At 59.1% G+C, this 17270-nt stretch overlaps 1 protein-coding gene across 1 annotated transcript in view; it reads left to right on the top strand.

The window, feature by feature from the left end:
- Nucleotides 1–14509, top strand: part of ACACB (acetyl-CoA carboxylase beta) — a 96840-nt gene extending 82331 nt beyond the window's left edge. The window contains exons 41-52 of the mRNA XM_075534329.1: nt 1486–1596; nt 2676–2819; nt 3555–3675; nt 6521–6617; nt 6834–6930; nt 7548–7683; nt 9010–9187; nt 10319–10431; nt 11728–11882; nt 12500–12670; nt 12764–12900; nt 13211–14509. Of these exons, the coding sequence (XP_075390444.1) occupies nt 1486–1596; nt 2676–2819; nt 3555–3675; nt 6521–6617; nt 6834–6930; nt 7548–7683; nt 9010–9187; nt 10319–10431; nt 11728–11882; nt 12500–12670; nt 12764–12900; nt 13211–13340 (1590 nt within the window). The 3' untranslated portion in view covers nt 13341–14509. The remainder of the gene's footprint in view (nt 1–1485; nt 1597–2675; nt 2820–3554; nt 3676–6520; nt 6618–6833; nt 6931–7547; nt 7684–9009; nt 9188–10318; nt 10432–11727; nt 11883–12499; nt 12671–12763; nt 12901–13210) is intronic.
- The last annotated feature ends 2761 nt before the right edge of the window (nt 14510–17270 follow it).

Here is a 17270-nt window from a genome sequence, read left to right as displayed (position 1 = left end):
AGTTGGATTGTTTGACTCTAGCTCTGACCTCTCCCTGTCGTCAAAGCACTGGGGGTTGAGATTCAGTCCGACTTTAACTGCTGTAGACCAGGAGACACCCCCCTTTCTGTGGCCTCCCTCCAAACTGTTTCCGTGGAGCTGCTGCGAGTTAGAACCGGCTCGATGCCAGGGCATGTGAGTTTGGTTATTATCACCAGTAAGGCCCACTGGAGGTAAGCGTGGGACTCGGACTGCCGGGTCAGAGGTGGAAAGGTCAGGCAGCCTGCTCCCTTAGCGGCCTGCAGCCTCAGAAACCCACGTCGGGTCCCAAGGAGCTGGGGTCGACTCAATGGCAGGCCAGGGCTCGTAGTAGCAGCAATAGCAGTCTTGGGAATTGCGTTAGGCTCGGTTGAGTAGATAAACAAATCCAGGGACACCCAGATACAGCTAAGGAAGAGCTTCCGATCAAAGAGCAATTGTATGTTGAGAGAGCATCTCAGGCCAGTCCAGATCAAGCCCATAAGTCAGATATTAGCCCATGAATTCCTCTTCAGACTCACACAGCACATGCAATGGCACTGAATGCAGGAAGATCACAGGCCAGTGGGTGGAAAGTCCTGTGGATCCAGTGGCGGTGAGAGCATCTCAGCGCTGGCCTGGGTCTCCACGTGGCTCCTCCAAGCTCTCCAAGTGTGGCCTCTCAACAGCAAGGCGAAGCAGAGAGAATGTGTGTCCCACCTCCAGGGAGGAGGCAGGAATGTCCCAGAATCCTCATGAGAAGGCCACGCCCCCAAGGACCTTCTACTCTCTCCTGTGGGGTCGCTGTGAGTCAGAGCGGCCTGGGTGGCTGTGTGTTCGAATGAGCGGACGGTCGACCATCACTCAGGCCTGCTTTTGACGTGTGACGTGAGAGCTTCCGTTTGCAAGGTGGAGAACTGAAAGCTATCAGGGGTGTCGTGTTCAGGCCCTCCTCGCTCCCCCTAACATAGAACCTATCACTTTGAAATAGTGTAAGACACCCAAGAACTTGCACGAGAAACACAGAGCAGGCCTGTGGATCCCCGACCCCGTTCCCGGCTCAGCGTGTCTCCTGCAACCCTGGTAATGGGCTTTAGGGGACCACATGGAATGTGTGAGCTCTGCACGGAACGTGAGCTCCGCACAGAAGGGGGCCCCTCCTCACACGAATGACTTGTGCAAGAGGCTGCATTGGCTCGTGACGGGCAGAGTTCCGAGCGGCTCCGCCTGAGTGGCCCGAAGCAGGCCGGGACCTCCAGAGCCCTTGGATTGCCCTAAAGCATCTACTCTGTTCACCGCCAGCCGCCTCCGTTGGGGATAGGAGGCTGAGGTCCGAAAGGACAGGCTTTTGTCTCTTCTCTTTGGCCCCCAGAGGGGTCACCAGTGGCCAAGACGCCGCCTCCACTTGGGCCCAGCAGGCTCCTGGGTTCTCCCTGCTCTAGGGGCTGGGGCACCCTCGCGCTTTAAGGGTCCTGCCTGTCTCCACAGGTGACCTGCCGATCCCTGGGCATCGGGGCCTACCTGGTGCGGCTGGGTCAGCGCGTGATCCAGGTGGAGAACTCCCACATCATCCTGACGGGAGCAGGGGCTCTCAATAAGGTGATTGGCAGGGAGCCTGGGGAGTTGGGGTAGGATCGCTTGCTTTCCCATAGCATCCCCGGACAGCGGGCGTGGATATCACTTCTTGTAGAAGAGTTCATTCCAGACTGGAATTCATTCCAGAGCTGGCGGCAAACGATGTCCCAGAAGCCCAGCATCTCCTAGCTGCTCGGCTCCATGTCCCCCACCCCTTCCCCGGGGGGTGGGTTCCCTCCTGGGGCCGGCTTCGAAGGAACTCACCAGACTCTGAGGAAATGCCTCACCTGGGGCTAGCCCATCACAGAGCCTGAAGCCCCAATGCCGCCCCCCCCACACCAAACACCCAGCATGTCTCTGCTTTTACTGACGCACAGTCACAAAGTCTGAGGCCGGCCTTGTTGGGTGATGTGGGGCAGAGCTGTACAGGGGCACCCAGCTCGTTAGACACCCAACCCAAGGAAGGACAAGGTCACACCCTCTAGTAAGGTCATCGCAAAGATGCCCCACGGCAGCAGAGGGTGTGACTGGGCTCACACCTCTTCGAGGGTTGGGTGGTGATACTGCCCTCATCCTGTCCATCAGTCCAGAATGTTCTTTTACATGGGCTCACAGCAGCCACAGGCAGGGAGCCCAGAGCTGTGATGTGTCCCTTAGGGATGATGGCGAGCAGGGCCACGATTGTGTCCCCGGTGGAGTGAGAGCTCACCTTCCCGTCTGAGGCAGCACAGCATCCGTTCCTCGCCCCCCCCCCCCCCAGCGTGGTGACTGGCTGTGGGGGATACGCAGAGAGGAGCAGGGCCCTTCCCATCAGCCTGGCCAGGGGCAGCCGAGGGCCAGAGCGTTAGCTGCCCAGTGCTCCCTGTGGAGGGACTGTGGAGCTTGGGGTCCTTGCACCCCCACTTCCAGGGGGCTCCGGGCTGTGGCCTGAGAATCTGCCTCTCCTCACACACTTGCAGGAGCCCTGGCTGCTCACAGCAAGCTCACTGCCGGGGCAAGTGGAAGCACCCAGGGGGTCTCCAACAGGTGGCCGAGGTGGAGGACCGCCAAGCCAGATGGTGGGCTGCAGGGTGGGCTGTCCTGATTGTGGTGTGTCCACGCAGGTGCTGGGCAGAGAGGTGTACACATCCAACAATCAGCTGGGTGGCGTGCAGATCATGCATTACAACGGGGTCTCCCACATCACCGTGCCTGACGACTTTGAGGGGGTGCACACCATCCTGGAGTGGCTGTCCTACATGCCTAAGGTGAACAACCCATCTCCGGGACCAGACCCCCACCTCTGCTCCAAGGGCCCCCTTGCCTCCTAGGTGGGGTGGGGGACATGGGAGGTGGGAAGCCCTGCAGGTGCTAGGAGGGTGCCTGGACTTTACCCTCCTCTCCTCTTTGGTGTCCAGGCCTGCACTGGCTGGGCCGGCTGTGTCCTTTTGGTGGCACCATCCCATCTGCAAGGATGTGTAGTGGTGGCATAGTGGGTGTGCACTGACCAGCTGCTCTGTGGGAGAAAGATGAGGCTGTCTGTTACCATGGAGACCGACAGCCCTGGAAACCTACTGGGACAGTCCTACCTTGTCCTTTAAGGTCTCGGTGGCGGGGGCGGGGGTCAGAATGGACTTGATGGCAGTGAATTTTGGGGTTTTGGAATGCACAGTGGGTTAAGCATTAAGCTGTTAGTTAACCCAAAGGTTGGCAGTTCAGTTCCACTCTCTGTGGGTGGAAGGTGTGGCCAACCTCTTCTGCACAGATGGGCAGCCTCAGAAATCCTATGGCGCCACTTCTGCTCTGTCCTAAAGGATCTCTATCGGATGGGTAATCCTTCTCTGAGATTTTTCCCCACCAGTCATAGGTTTGCAGCTCTACAGAAGGGGGCATTGCTGCATAGCCTGGCACAATCATAGCCAGAGGAAGAGCCATTGTAGAGCACATCACAGGGGTTACTGATAACCACTGGAGACTGAGGTGGGATCTGTTTTCTTTTCTAGGACAATAAAAGTCCAGTCCCTATTATCACGCCCACTGACCCCATTGACAGAGAAATTGAATTCTACCCTTCCAGAGCTCCTTATGACCCCCGGTGGATGCTTGCAGGAAGACCTCACCCAAGTAAGTTATAAAGTGTTCTGTCTGTCCAAGACCTCTGGGTTCCTTTCCTGGGCCTGGGATGAGGAGCACCGGGGAGATACACTGTTACTTGATCAGATGTCCCAGAGCAGCACCCTGATAGCAAATGTAGGAGATGGCTGCAGATTTTGCTTTACATTTTCTGAGCTGCGAACCACAAAGGTGTGAAAACCCCTGGCTTCTTGAGCTGGTAGACAGAGGTGAGGTGCAGCAGAGGCAATGGCCTCCCCAGGGTGCCCCGTGGCAAATGGCAAATTCACTGCTGCTGAGGTCAGAGAGTAGACGGCCCTCTCTTGGTCCCTTTCTCTCATTTGGCTAAACCTTGCTGAAAAGGAAACTGAGTTTCCCGGGGTAAGCAGCTTGGCCTTTTCCACATGCATGTGCACACACACACACACACAGATAAACACATTCACACGTGCACATGTGTACACAGGTGCACACATGCTCGCATACATCTATGTGGTATACCTGCACACACCTTGCATAAGGTGCTTGTGCACATCCAAGGAGCAGATATGCATAGACACACACATGCACACATAAGAAACATACAGAGGGACACAATATACATGTGCATGCATATGCATATCTGCCCCCCCCCCATATCCAGGTATACATACAAATACACATCTGCACACACTATAAATGTTAGCACACACATCAAGGCACACATATGTACACACCAAAGTACGCACACATGTACCTTCTCATAAATACACTAAGTGCTCATTTGTATGCACATGAACATAAATACACCAGGTGCACACACACAAATGCACATAAATAAACCAAGTGCACACACAACTATACCTGGTGTGCACACACACATAAATATACCAGGTGCGTGCACATCGCGCACATAAGTATGCCAGATGCACACACATGCACGTTCACATAAATACACCAGGTGTACATACACACATGCACATAAATACATTTAGGCACATTTGCATGCACATGCATATAAATCAGGTGCACACACACACATGCGTGTAGATACACCAGGTGTACACACTCATGCATATAAATACAATAAGGCACATTTACATGCACATGCACATAATACACCAGGTGCACACACACATGCACATAAATATACCAGGTGCACACACACACATAAATATACCAGGTGCACACACAGACATGCACATAAATATACCAGGTAAATACACACACATGCACATAAATATACCAGGTAAACACACACACATGCACATAAATACACTAAGGTACATTTGCATGCACATGCACATAAATACACCAGATTCACATACATGTGTATATCCACATATGTATACCAGGTGCGCGCACACATGTATATCCACATATGTATGCCAGGTGCACACATGTGTATGTGCACATATGTATACCAGGTGCACACACATGCGCGTGCCCACGTGCTCCCTCTCGGATGACAGTGTCTCTGTATGATTGCGTTCTAAGCAACCAGTCCAGCAAAGCTAAGCCGCGGCCACCGTGGCCTCCTGCCTAGAATTTCCCATTGCTGCTCCTGGAGGGCTCAGCTTGCTCACCCCATGCTGAGTGGCCTCCTCAGGAGCCAGCAGACACCCCACCAAAGAAGCCTGGCATCTGGTTTCTCCCCTTGCCATTTCTCTCAGACTGCCCCATCCGTGAACATGAACTCCCCCATCTGCAAGCACTGTGGGCTCCCCCATCTCTGAGCACTGAGGGGTGCCCCTAGGCAGGTAGCTCACCTGGGCCAAGTACTCAGCCTCCCACATTTGTAACTCAAGACACAACACCTGCTTGCTTCCCGCCCCTCCTCAGCCACCTGCCACTCGGTCCCCATCGCCTGCGTCTTGAGAAGCCTTTTGGAATTGCTCTCTTCCCAGTTGTCCTGGTGCTGCAGGAACACAAGTGCCACCCTTGGCAGCTGGAAAGGGCAGCCAGTTTTCGCTCCATTCTAGGGACCAAAATCCCAGTCGGAGTTATAGCCATGCCCATCCCTGCCTTGGAGGGGCTCTTGGCTTCCTTGGTCCTGGTGATACCCCCTCGGCACTTATCTGCCCCAGGTTGTGCCCATCTGGGCCTCACTTTTTTTTTAATCACAGTGAGATGTTTAAGGCTTACCCCATACATTGGGGTGACCACATCCACATCACCAAGAAGCCCCCATTCCCACACACTCCCAGGATAACCCACCCTTTGGTTCTGACTGATAATGCCCACGTAGGATGGTGTGGGCACCCTAGAGTGGGTCATGGAGGTAGGCTGCTGGCCGCAGAGCCCACAGTTCAAAAGCACCAGCCGCTCCTCGGGAGAAAGATGAGCCTTTCTACTCTTGAAAAGATTCACGACCGTCTTGGAAACGCACGGGGCCGTTCCAGTGCCGTAGAGCTGTAGGCTCCATGGCTGTGAGTGAATGAAGTAGGATGGGGGTAGATCTGTCCCTGTGGGTTTCTGAGACTGTAATTTTTATAGAGGCAGATGAACCCCTGCTTTCTCCAGTGGAGCCCCTCTGGGGGGCTGGGGGTATCCAACAGTGGAGTGTTCCTACCGCCGAGCCCCCAGGGGCCCCATGTTCATGTGTGCAGGGTAGGATGCCAACCCATTTGGGGAGAGCGGTGTTCAGCCCATCACACTGATGAAGTGGTCGGTAAGCTGCAGGGCGGGCCTGGGTTTCTCGGGGCAGGTGGGCAGCACCTGGACTGAGCCGAGGGTCTCAGAGGAGGCGGCGGGTGGGTGGGTGTTCTGTGTACTTTGAGAGGTGACTGTCTCAGGGTGAAGTGCCTGGCTGTCGGGTTTCGGTTCAGCTGCCCAATAATCGCCTGGGCCTGCACTGACCTCTCTCCCCTGCCCACAGCTCAGAAGGGCACCTGGCAGAGTGGCTTCTTCGACCAGGGCAGCTTCCGGGAGATCATGGCGCCCTGGGCCCAGACCGTCGTGACGGGGCGAGCAAGGTAATGGGGTTGGGTGTGGGGGGCACACATCTGGTTCCATCCCCCATCCCCGGCAGGGGCCTTTTCTCTCTGGCCTCAGGATTTTCTGAAAACAGAACCGATTAGAGGAGCGTTTATCTCAATGATGGATTTCTTGTCCGTGGCCTTAACTTAGTCCCAATGCAGTGCTGAGCACCAAACCCGCACTTAGCACCAATGCAATGCTATGCCTTCCAGGCTGGGGGGCATCCCTGTCGGGGTGATTGCTGTGGAGACGAGGACCGTGGAGGTGGCCGTCCCTGCAGACCCTGCCAATCTGGATTCCGAGGCCAAGGTGAGGACTGAGATCCCCGCTGGGCATGTGCTGCCGCCGGCAAGGTCCTTCCAGTTCTAGTGGGGCAGGCAGAGCACCCAACACAGGGCGCCCGGGCCCTGCTGGGGTCACACTCACTCCCCCTGCAGTCTGTCCCTCTTCCCCAGGGGACGCCCTGGGGCTCTGGGTGGCGCTAAGTTAACACGTTCAGTTGCCTCCACCTCGAGGTGCCTCAGAAGAAAGTCCTGGAGGTCTCTATCTGAAAGCTCTGTGGGGCATGGTTCTCTCTGGCACACAGGGGCCAGGGGTCACCTGCCCACCAGGAGTCAGGAGCTACTCGGTAGAGCTGGCTAGAGGAGCCCCGCCACCCGTGTAGCTACCTCTAGGCCATGCTGTCTTGGGGAGTGTGTGTGTATCTGTCTCTCCCTCCCTGAGGCTCCTCTCTAGTATCAGGGCTGCTCCAGACTCCTTGTGGCCTCAGTTCAGCACCTGTGAAGATTACAGAAAACTAGGGGGCTGCAGAAGGAGGGACCCCACTGCTCTTTAAAAGGCCCTCCCTGAGAGCCTGTCTCAGGCCCCACGGTGCTGCAGACGGCTCCAGGCTGCGCAGGCCGGGCTCACCCCTGCTCCCCCTCTAGATCATCCAGCAGGCCGGCCAGGTGTGGTTCCCAGACTCTGCGTACAAGACCGCGCAGGCCATCAAGGACTTCAACCGCGAGAAGCTGCCCTTGATGATCTTTGCCAACTGGAGGGGCTTCTCTGGTGGCATGAAAGGTATGCCAACCTCCGCCCGAGGTCACCCAAGGCCACAGGATCCCACCCAGGGCAGCTGCCTCAGGAGCTTGCAGTCCGCTTTCCTCGTTGTCGCCTCAGCACAGCTTCCTGACAGCCCCAGGGCCCGGAGGCACACTGTCCTCCTGTGTGTGGCCTGGGTCCTGTCCTCCCCGGGCTCAGGCCTGCTAAGTGACCGGGCCACTTGCACCCATATCGGTCAACAAGCAGACTGTGGTCTTGCTGCCTATCTGCCCGAGTCCAGAAGCGCTGCTTGTTGTTGGATGCCACGCAGTCTGACCATTCGTGACTCCGAGTGACAGTGGAGCTGCCCCATGGGGTTTTCTAGCCCCTGCGGGCACCGTGGTTCGGCAGCAGGCTAAGAGCTACAAAGCAGCAGTTCGAACCTGCCCACCACTGTGCAAGAGAGAGAGACGAGGCTTTCTCTGCCCGTGGGGAGTGACAGCCTGGGAAACCCACAGGGGCAGTTCGGCCCCGTCCTGCAGGTTCGCTCAGAGCCGGCGTCTATCCACTCGATGGCAGTGAGTCTGGAGATCCCCAGACCCTTCCTCCACCGCACCCCTGGCAGGGTTCGAACCTCTGATCTTTCTGCAAATAGCCAGGTGCCCTCCTGGGGCTCCTTCAAGGGGCCCTGCAGCCGTGACAGCACCCTTTGCCACCAAGCAGACTTTGAGAGAAGGTGGCATTCAGCATGTCATGGGTCTGGCGGCCTCTCTGAGCCCCCGTTTCCCCCTTTATGAAAGGGGCTGGGATCGGACCTGCGTGGAGGCCTGGAACTGGTGGTCACCGGTGTCCCTGTCCCTGGCCGGTGCCTCCCGTAAACACGTTCCTCCTGGTGCTCACCGCAGCCTGGGCTTGAGCCTCCACCCTTCACGGCCATCTGCAGCCAGCAAGTTTGCCTGCAGTTCCGCTCTGTAGCACATGGGGCCGCCCACGAGCCGGAGCGCCCACACAGCCAGGGGTTTGAGTCTTTGATGTGGTCACTGTGTAGGGTGCCTAGGTTATTGGAGGGACACTTACTGGCAGAAGGAAGGGCCTGTGTGATATGTGTGTGTATGGGGGGCGGTTTCTAGAAGCGGTCAGCCAGGGGACCGGCTTATTGAGGACGGCTGAGATCCAGAGCCGACAGGGATCCCGGAGATTAGTTCCACCATCCTGCTGCCAGAGGAGGGCACTGACACCAGGCCTGGCCCATGCAGGGTCATCTGCCCACGTCAGGAGCCGTCTGTGCCCACACCTGCTTCCTGGCACCCCCACCCACACCCCTACCCCACCGCCCTGGTCCGAGGCCACCTCGCTCTGTTTCAGACATGTATGACCAGGTGCTGAAGTTCGGCGCGTACATCGTGGACGGCCTGCGGCAGTACAAGCAACCCATCCTCATCTACATCCCCCCGTTCGCGGAGCTACGCGGAGGTTCTTGGGTGGTCCTGGACTCCACCATCAACCCCCTGTGCATAGAGATGTACGCCGACAGAGAGAGCAGGTGGGTGCTGCAGTGTCTGACCCTTGGGAGACCCAAGCCAGAAGAGTGCCCCCACTCCGCACACCCAGACACTGTCTTTAGGCGAGATGTCTCCGGTACAGAAAAGACAGTGGCAGGGGCTGCTTATTGCACAGTGGTGGCCAGGGGGCACCCTGTGCCAGGGCTCTGTGGGATCCAAAGGGGGCATGGAGTGATGCCCTAAATGTGAGCACCAGGACCAGCTGGTGCTGGTGGCGAGAGCCCACCCGGAGGCACTGCGGAAGAAAGGCCTGGCGATTTTGCTTCTGAAAGGTCACAGCCTTGGACACGATGGGGCGGGCACGCTTCTGCTCCAACGTAGAACCGGGCTCATGCGGGGTCAGGATCTCTGGGTGGCCCCTGGCTCTTTGTTCCTACATCTACTCCCGCATCGGTGCGTTCTCTCGAAGCCCGTTGAGCACGTAACTGCTCACAAGGCACCCTGTTAGGCCCGGGTGTCGGCCAAGAGCAGTCAGGAGGCCGCCAGACGATCAAACTGGAAGAAGGGTAGCCAGAGCTCCTTAGAAGGGAGGCTGGCAAGAGAGCCTCGGTCTCTGGGTATGTTGGACGTGCTCCCGAGGGCGGATCCAGTCTGTGGAGAAGGCCATCGTGCTGGGTACAGCAGAGGGCCAGGAGGAAGAGGAAGACCGCCAGTGAGACAGGCGGTGGGCTCAGACAGAGCAGCGAGGGTGAGGGCGCGCAGGACCGGCCATGTCTCATTGAGTGGTTCACAGCATCACCGTGAGTGGGCACTGAGCCAGTGGCACCTAATGGCATGCCAGAGACGGACGGTGCTGTGGTGACCAACGAGCCCAGCTTGTCGTGCCGTCAGGGCACGTAAACCCTTGGGGGACATTGCTAAGTTCAGCCCTGCAGGGAGGCTCAGGCCAGCAGGCAGTCTTGAATAGTGCCCTCATCCACTTTTCACTCTGGCCACCAGGAAGCTCACAGGGGCAGCGTGCTCCTCAGGCTTCCAAAGGCAAAACAAAGGTCTATCCGCAGCCCCACAGGGAGTCAGAGGAAGAGCCGAGAACTCCCAGCCGCCTCGTGCCCCTCTGTTGGCGGTCCCTGGTACATCCTGCCCCCTCACCTCCGTCTCCTCTTCTTTCTCAGGGGGGGTGTTCTGGAGCCCGAGGGAACTGTGGAGATTAAGTTCCGAACTAAAGATCTGGTGAAGACCATCAGAAGAATCGACCCAACTTACAAGAAGCTCATGGAACAGCTAGGTGAGGCGCGCTGGAGCGGACCCGGCCAAGGTCAAGTGCGTGTGTGGGTGATAGTGGGCTGCTCAACACGAGGTCAGCAGTTTGAAACCACCCCCAGCTCTGAGGGAGAGAGACAGGGCTTCCTAGTCCCATATAGAGTCGCCGTCTGGGAAACCCACAGGGGCCGTTCCACTCTGTCCTGTGGGGTCACTGTGAGTCTGCATCGACTCCGTGGCAGTGAGTTGGGTGTGGCGGCTTATATGTGTATACACACACAAGCACATATATAAACACACAGGCGCGTAGACGAGGGCTGGTGGTAGATGGGTGCCCTTGAGCTGCTGACCACAAGGTCACCAGTTTGAACCCAGCTGAGGCGGACAAGGCCGCCTGCTCCCGGAAACACAGAGGGTCTTGGAAGCCCACACGGGTGGCCCTGCTCGGCCCTGCAGGAGTGCTAAGTCAGAATCGACTAGACGACAGCAAGCATTTTTTAAAAATAAAAGTACACGCGTATATCTGCACACACGGTGCCACTGTGAATTTATTTCTCTGCACACAGAAAATAGACGTTTTTGAGGCCAGTGAGTAACACGGAAGTTTTGGTAGCAAACTGTCTCTTAGAATTCTGAACCACATGTGTTTTGCTAGTTTGGTGTGAACGACGGGTCTGTTTCCGGCACACTCTTTAGATGCACTTCTTCTACATGTGTGTTGAGTGGCAACATAGGTCATAAGGTGTGGGGGAGGGGTGGGGAGTAGTAGCTATCCGGGTGATCCGTGACCTCTCGCAGAATGAGGTAGGAAGCGTTTCCTCCGTTTTCAGTCTGTGAAGGTTCGATACTTTGTCCTACTAGTACGTCGTAGGAGCTTTTTAACTACAAACCTGGCTTTCTGATCAGTAAGCACGGGGCCGTTAACCTCACGGTCGGCAGTTCAAATCCACCCACCGCTGCCCTGTGGGGGAAAAAGATGAGGCTGTGTGTCCGCGGGTCTGTTTTTTTATCTGTTTACAGAGCTGTGTAGGTTGTCAGTTTCTCCCTAGGCTTTCTTGTGAAGTTCAAAGGGCTTGTCCGTTTCCTCTAACTGGCTGTGCATCCAGTTGTTGGTGATGTCCCCTTATCCACTGGACAGTACTCATCACGAATGACTACTGACCCCGTGGGTCTCACGCCCGTTCCAAGAGGGGGCATTTCTGATCCGGCGTGAGCCACTTTGGCAGGGGGGCACGTCCGAGCTGCAGCTCCAGGGGCAAGGCCACCTTCCGTGGCTTCCCGTGAAGCTCCCTCCTGACCGGCTTTCTCCACATGTCCCCAGGGGTGTCCAATCTCTCCGACAAGGACCGCAAGGACCTGGAGAGCCAGATGAAGATCCGGGAGGACCTGCTGCTCCCCATCTATCACCAGGTGGCGCTGCAGTTCGCCGACCTGCACGACACGCCAGGCCGCATGCTGGAGAAGGGGGTCATTTCGGTGAGTGCCTGTAGGGCCGAGGGCCTCATCCCGTGTCCAGCCCAGGGAGGGTCTGGGGTGGGGCTGACATGGCCCTGAAATCATATCATAATCTCTGGGAATGGGGAGCCTAGGTCTTATCATCACTTTAAAGTAACAACCCCCCCGCACCCCCCCCAAAAAAAGATATTCCAATAGGCACCAAAGCTGGAGGTTACCAGGTTACCATTCTGACCTCTGGACTACTAACCACAAGGTGGGTGGTTCAAATCCCCCCCGCCCCCAGGCTCCTCGGAAGACAGGCCTGGCAGTTATCTGCAGAGCTGTGGAACTCAGTGGGCAGAGCAGATTCTACTCTGCCCACACGCAGCTGGGGTTGACCGTGCCCCTGGGTCGGCCCATGGTCTGGCTCGCTGTGCCCTGGCTTGACCGAGGTAGAGGCCTGGCTGCCGTGTTTTTCACACAAGGCTGGCAGGGAGTCGGGGTGGACACCGCCCGCAGGCAGCAGGACCTGGGGTTCAGACCCTGGGTCTGGCCCGTGCCTCCACCCTTGCCACCCTGCCCAAGGGGACCCGTCACAGGGCCCGGTGCTCGCCTCGCTGTGCGGTACGGATGCTCAGTCCCGGGCTTGTGCACAGGACATCCTGGACTGGAAGACGGCGCGCACCTTCCTGTATTGGCGCCTGCGCCGCCTGCTGCTGGAGGATCAGGTCCGGCAGGAGATCCTGCGGGCCAGCGGGGAGCTGAGCCACGTGCACGTGCAGTCCATGCTGCGCCGCTGGTTCATGGAGACCGAAGGGGCTGTTAAGGTGGGTTGGGGCTGCCTGGCCGGCAGGCAGGTGGGGGCCTGGGGCGCTGGCCAGGAGGGCTCTGCTCTGAGGCCACCCCTGCCCACCCCCTAGGCCTACCTGTGGGACAACAACGAGGTGGTAGTGCGGTGGCTGGAGCAGCACTGGCAGGTGGAGGACGGGTTGCAGTCGACCATCCGAGAGAACATCAAGTACCTGAAGCGAGACACTGCCCTCAAAAGCATTCGAAGGTGAGGGTCTCCCCGCTGGCCGGCAGGCAGCACAGCTGAGCTTTGAATTCAGGTCAGGTCCCTTTAACCCCCATGTATATGCTCCTGGGGACTCAGCCCCAGGCCTCCCAGCCACCTAAGTACCACCCTCCCTCCCCCCGCCCCCCGAGACCACAGCAGGAAGGGGCTGGGGGCTTCAGAAACTAGCCCTAACCCTGCCCCTCTAGGACCATGAGCGTGGCGCTGCCCCACGCAGAAGGCTCTGCTCCCCCAAGCACCCATGAGCCAAATGACTGCCCCGCAGCCCCCAGCATGTCCTTCTGCCCCGCAGCCTGGTCCAGGAGAACCCAGAGGTTGCCTTGGACTGCCTGATCCACCTGAGCCAGCAGGTCAGCCCGGCCGAGCGGGCCCAGGTCATTCATCTCCTGACCACCCTGGAGAGCTCCACCTCCACCTCCTGACAGCTCCCCCCAACACCCAGGACGACGCCACCCCTCACCAAGGACAGGAGCTGCCTGTCCCCCATCCTGGCGTTTGTGCCGGGCCGCCACTCCCCTGGGCTCGATAAAAGGCCGGTGCACACGGTCCCGCCACCACCTCCACCGTGAGGAGTCCGGCTCCAGTTGTCCCATCTGCAGACACGGTTTCACTGCACCGTGGGACTGACCTGCCACCTGCCCCTGTCCCTCTGCCTCTTGGTGCCTGGCAGGCAGGAGCCACATTGTGCTTTAGACCTGTTTCCTGTCCGGTTGTGCAAGATTTTTGTTTGTTTGTTTTTTTAAACGCGGCGACCAGCTCTCCAGGGCAGGATGGGAGCAGGCCCTGGGCGGAACCACAGGCAGGAGGCGGCCTCGTGGTGTCAGGACAATGTGGACTCAGCCACTGCCGGTCTTCCCCAGGAGGGGGGGATGGGTGCCAGGCTGGTGGGTTAGGAGAAGACAGAGGATGTGCCTCCCCATGGCCCCTGGTGGCCATCAGCGTGCCTCTCAGTGCTCTGTCCTGAGAGGGAAACCATCCAGCCTGGCATCCACCCACCCCTTCTTGGAGGCTCACCCCTCGGCCTCCCGGTGCCCACAGGCCACCCCATTGGGTGTGCAACCTGCTGTCCAGAAATGGAGGGGGTCCCCACCTGAGCCCCCTGGGGTGCTCACTTTCCCCCCACGCTCAGGAGGGCCACCGGCCTCCCTCACCAGTTGCCTGGAGGTCCCTGGCTGGACCAGGCCCCAGGGGCCAAGCTGTTGCTATCAGGGACCAGGCCACTCTCTCAGAGGAGGACTTGATGCCACCCTCAGCGCCTTGCCACCACGTGCCCCCCCAGGGGGGCAGCCAGTCCCAGGGTCACTGAACCACATGCTCCCCCGGAAGCCAGGGTGGCCACCCCAGGAAGAAGCCTCCGGGAGCCGGGATGCTGGAGGCTGTTGGAGCTTTTCCAGCCAATGACAGCCTTGGCGTGGGGGCAATGAGGGCCTGGGTGCTGCCCCCCCACCCGAGATCCTGTGTGAGATGGGGACAGCGTCCAGGGACAAGCGCTGCTGCTTTGGGAGTGGAGAGCGCCTGGTTGCCAGAGGCCCTCATGTCCCGGGCCACAGCCGCTCACGACTCCAACCACGTACAAGAAACTCCAGGGAAGGTGCGAATAAACTATTTTTGGAAGGAAGCACGTGCTGTGGTTCACTGGGAGCCGGGAGGGGTGGTCCCCCTCCTGCAAGCATCTACCTTTGCTTGCTGAGCTCCAGAGCAACACCCCCCTCCCACCCACCCAGGCATTCAGGGAGCAGCTGGGGATTCAGCGGGGTTGGCAGCTAGACTGAGCGTGCCTGAGGGTCTGCAGAGCTGTCGGTCCGCAGTCCCAGTCTCAGGAGCTGCCCTAAGAGGGGCGCTGGAGTCCCTAGGGACTGAGGCAGTGAGAGTTTTGTGTGTTTCTCAAATCTGTGTCTGTGCAGCGCGGCGCCCTGGTGGCGTAGTGGTTGCACGTGGGGCTGCTGACTGCACCGTTAGGTTGTCGTTGGTGCTAAAACCACCAGCCACTTGCGGGAGAAAGAGGAGGCTGGCTGCTTCCCCAGCTCCTGTCTCGGGAACCCAGGGCGGTTCTGCCCTGTCCTGGGAGGTCGCTGATGGAGGCGGCATGCCCTTGAAGGCAGAGTGTGTCTGTCTTGGAGGTTGGAGGGAGGAGAATGATCTCCACACAGGTGACTGCAGTGAGTGAGATGAATGATGACAGGTGGCTTGTGATACACGGATCGGCCCTGCCAGCCTTCGCCCAGTTCCCCCTGACAGACAGTTTCAAAGAGCGCACTCAGAAGACAAGCTAGGGAGCCGGGGCTGGGGGTGGGGGGGGGGTCGGGCAGCAGCAAAGATGACACGTGAAGAGGGCAAGTCACTCCATTGTTCGCAAAGAGGAGCCCTCATTGCTGTCAGGTAAGCGCTGGGGCGCCAACCACAGGGCCGGCAGTTCAAACCCCACCATCTGCTCCGTGAGGGCCGGCAGCCCACCTGGCCCCACACCAAAAAGGGGATTCTCTGGGAGTCGCCGTCGGGTGGCCCCACCCCCAACAGTGGGAGCCCCACACTGCCCTCCCCACCATGGCCGCAGGCCTGCCCACTGGGGTTCGCTTTTAGGGGTGGACTGCCGGGCCTTTCTTCCTAGCCTGCTCAGGAGGACAAGGCCCGAGCCACTGCCCACCTGTGGACACCCCATGCCCCCCCCTTGCCCCCCCCCCGCTGCTGCTGCTCCACCTTCTCTCAGCACTGCCACCCTGCAACCTGCATGCCCAGAGGATTGGGAGGGTGGGGGAAGGGGACAGCCAGGCCATCCTGCTCACCATTCCTATTCCCTCCTGGGACCCTCTCCCGGCCTGCCCCTCACCCGTGCTTCCGCATCTTAGCCCCCTCCCCACTCTTGATTATCTCATTTTCTACAAGTGCTTTTTACTGTGCGTTGGGCACCGTCCCCCAGCCAGCCGTGCTCCACAACAAGGTTTGTTTCCACCTGTGGATTACGCCCCCCCCCTCCATACTACCACCTACCCCACAGCTGTACCCCTCAGCAAACCCTCTGCCCCTTTGCTCCAGTGCCTGATCCCCCTGCACACCTGTCGGCCTCTGACCAGTCCCCACCAGGGCCCAAGCACAGAGTCCAGAAGGTTCCAGTGAGCGCGTCCCATAGGCTCTGGTGGGGGGCGGAGGCAGCAGAGCCACTGCATGTCCGAGTCCCCAGGTAAGCGGTGTGCACCCCACCCCTTCTTGGGTGCTGTTCATGTAGCGGTGGGGGTGCTGGGGGTGCGGCAGCCCCTCCCTGCAGGTGGGTCTGAGGCCTGGCCTGAGTGCCTTTGGTTGCAGATGAAATGGCCCGTCTCGGGCATGAATTTGGGCTGTGTCTGAACACCCGTGGGCCCGAGATCGGAGGCCCTGCTCTGGGGACAGGAGGCAGGCCAGCTCAGGGGGAGTGCCCGACTCAATGTCACGACTCCACAAGTCCCATCCACAGCGCCCTGACCCACACCTGGGCCTGGATGTGGGCAGGGTCAGGCAGTGGGCATCGACCCTCAGTGACCCAGGTCACTGGGCCTTTCCTTCCCAGCGCCGCCAGGGTGATACTGTGCCTCCCAGGGTCGCCTAGCCCTCTGAGACGGGGCCTGGTGGGGGTAGGGGGAGGACAGGCTGCCGTCTGCATCCCACCTTTAACACAGGCTATTTAGCCTCTCTGGGCCTGTGAAATGGGAGGCTGTCTGCCTTCTGTGGCCACTCCAACAATGACCAGCGGGGGCATCAGGACACGAGCCTCCCTCGGGGGGCTGAAACCAAGCTTTCGGAGACTCGGGGGCAGGGAGGAGCTAGCTTTGTTCATGAGGACTGCAGCTTCCAGGTGGGGAGGTGGTGGCAGGGGCCAGAGCCCAGAGCCCCCCTAAGTCACAGAGGGGGTAGTGGGTGCTAGGCCGGGCAAGAGCCCAAAGTGGGCACAGCACCCAGCCCTGCTCCTCGCGACTTGCTCATGCGGATCGCCCCAGGTGGTCACCGCTCCCCAGTGTGTCCAAGGCCGTGTCCTGAGTGAGCAGGCCAGCAGGGCCGCCCTCTGCGGTGGTGCCGGGCAGCTATGAACCTGGCCTTCTGGCCAGTCATCAGTGTGACCTGATGCCCCCTGACCTCACGGGGTGCTGCTGGTCTCTGTTCAGTCCCTGCTTCCCGCCCCACGAGGCCTGCCCAACCTCGGCGTCCCAAGCTCCCCTTGAGGTACAAAACCGAGAATGGTGGCTGGCCTTGCTTTATCAGTCATGACATTCCCCTACCCCCAACACCCACCCCTGATGTGAGTGGGGCTCAGCGTGGCTGTGGTGGCACCCGGAGGGGCCTCAGTCTTCCCACTTATGAGTGCCGCAGCTGCGGCACCCTCC

The sequence above is a fragment of the Tenrec ecaudatus genome, chromosome 16 (genome assembly GCF_050624435.1).
Source record: "Tenrec ecaudatus isolate mTenEca1 chromosome 16, mTenEca1.hap1, whole genome shotgun sequence".
NCBI classification, from domain to species: Eukaryota; Metazoa; Chordata; class Mammalia; order Afrosoricida; family Tenrecidae; genus Tenrec; species Tenrec ecaudatus.
The sequence above is the reverse complement of the archived record's forward strand: the minus strand, read 5'-3'. Positions and strand labels throughout refer to the sequence as shown.